A 1,219-nucleotide genomic window follows, 5' to 3' on the forward strand; every position below is an offset into this window, starting at 1 on the left:
TCCCAGATCCCCCCTGCTCAAGATCCCCCCGAACTCCCGGATCCCCCCGGATCCCAGCGGATCCCCCTGGATCCTGGGGATCCCCCCACCCCACGTACTGGGGACGTAGATCTCGGCCCGCTGCTCGTCGGGGAGCTCGCTCCAGTTCCTCTTGCCCGTGGCCACGCACGGCTTCTTCACCAGGAAGGCACGAGGCATGGCCCCCCACCGGATCCCTGGACCCACTGGATCCCCCAGCACCAGATCCCAGAGCCTCGAGGGCTTTCGGTGCCCGAGTCCTGGCTGGGTGGCAGGGGAGAGATCCTGGAGCCTTCCCTAGGGCAGGTTCGGCCCCGGATCCCCCGATCCCTGGGTGGTTTGGGGGCTGGATCCCAGATCCCTGATCAGTTTGGGGGCTGGATCCCCAATCTCTGGGCGATTTGGGGGCTGGATCCCAGATCCTTGAGTGGTTTGGGTGCTGGATACCAGATCCCTGGGTGGTCTAGGTGCTGGATCCCTGATCCCTGGGTGTTTTGGGTGCTGGATCCCTGATCCCTGGACGGTCTGGGTGCTGGATCCCCAATCTCTGGACGATTTGGGGGCTGGATCCCCAATCTCTGGACGATTTGGGTGCTGGATCCCCGATCCCTGGGCAGTCTGGGTGCTGGATCCTAGATCCCTGGGCGGTCTAGGTGCTGGATCCCCAATCCCTGGGTGGTTTGGGGGCTGGATCCCCGATTCCTGATCAGTTTGGGGGCTGGATCCCCAATCTCTGGACGATTTGGATGCTGGATCCCCAATCCCTGGGTATTTTGGATGCTGGATCCCCGATCCCTGGGCAGTCTGGGTGCTGGATCCCCAATCTCTGGACGATTTGGATGCTGGATCCCCAATCCCTGGGTATTTTGGATGCTGGATCCCCGATCCCTGGGCAGTCTGGGGGCCGGATCACGACCCTTCAGTCGACGCCAGCAGCAGATCCCGGACCCTCGGTCGGGTTTGGTGCCGAGATCCCAGATCCCTGCTCCACTTTAGGGCCAGATCCCAGGGGCCAGATCGACACCGGGGCTGGATCCCCAACTCACGGTCGGTTCCGGTGCCGGATCCCAGATCCCAGATCCCAGATCCCAGCTGGAGATTTTTTTGGCACAAGATCCCCAGGATTCGGTCGATTCCCGGCGGGTTTCGCGCTGGATCCCAGCTCGATCCCTTCAGTCCATCCCCACCCCAAGATCCGGGG

At 62.9% G+C, this 1,219-nt stretch overlaps 1 protein-coding gene across 1 annotated transcript; it reads right to left on the reverse strand.

The window, feature by feature from the left end:
• Positions 1–315: 315 nt before the first annotated feature.
• Positions 316–915, reverse strand: LOC103781439 (splicing factor 3A subunit 2-like; the record flags this gene model as incomplete). Its single annotated transcript, XM_008949157.1, has 1 exon — positions 316–915. A coding segment is annotated over one exon (600 nt), but the record flags the coding sequence as incomplete, so codon positions are not given.
• Positions 916–1,219: the final 304 nt, after the last annotated feature.

This window comes from Merops nubicus, unplaced genomic scaffold, assembly GCF_000691845.1.
Source record: "Merops nubicus isolate BGI_N331 unplaced genomic scaffold, ASM69184v1 scaffold28551, whole genome shotgun sequence".
NCBI classification, from domain to species: Eukaryota; Metazoa; Chordata; class Aves; order Coraciiformes; family Meropidae; genus Merops; species Merops nubicus.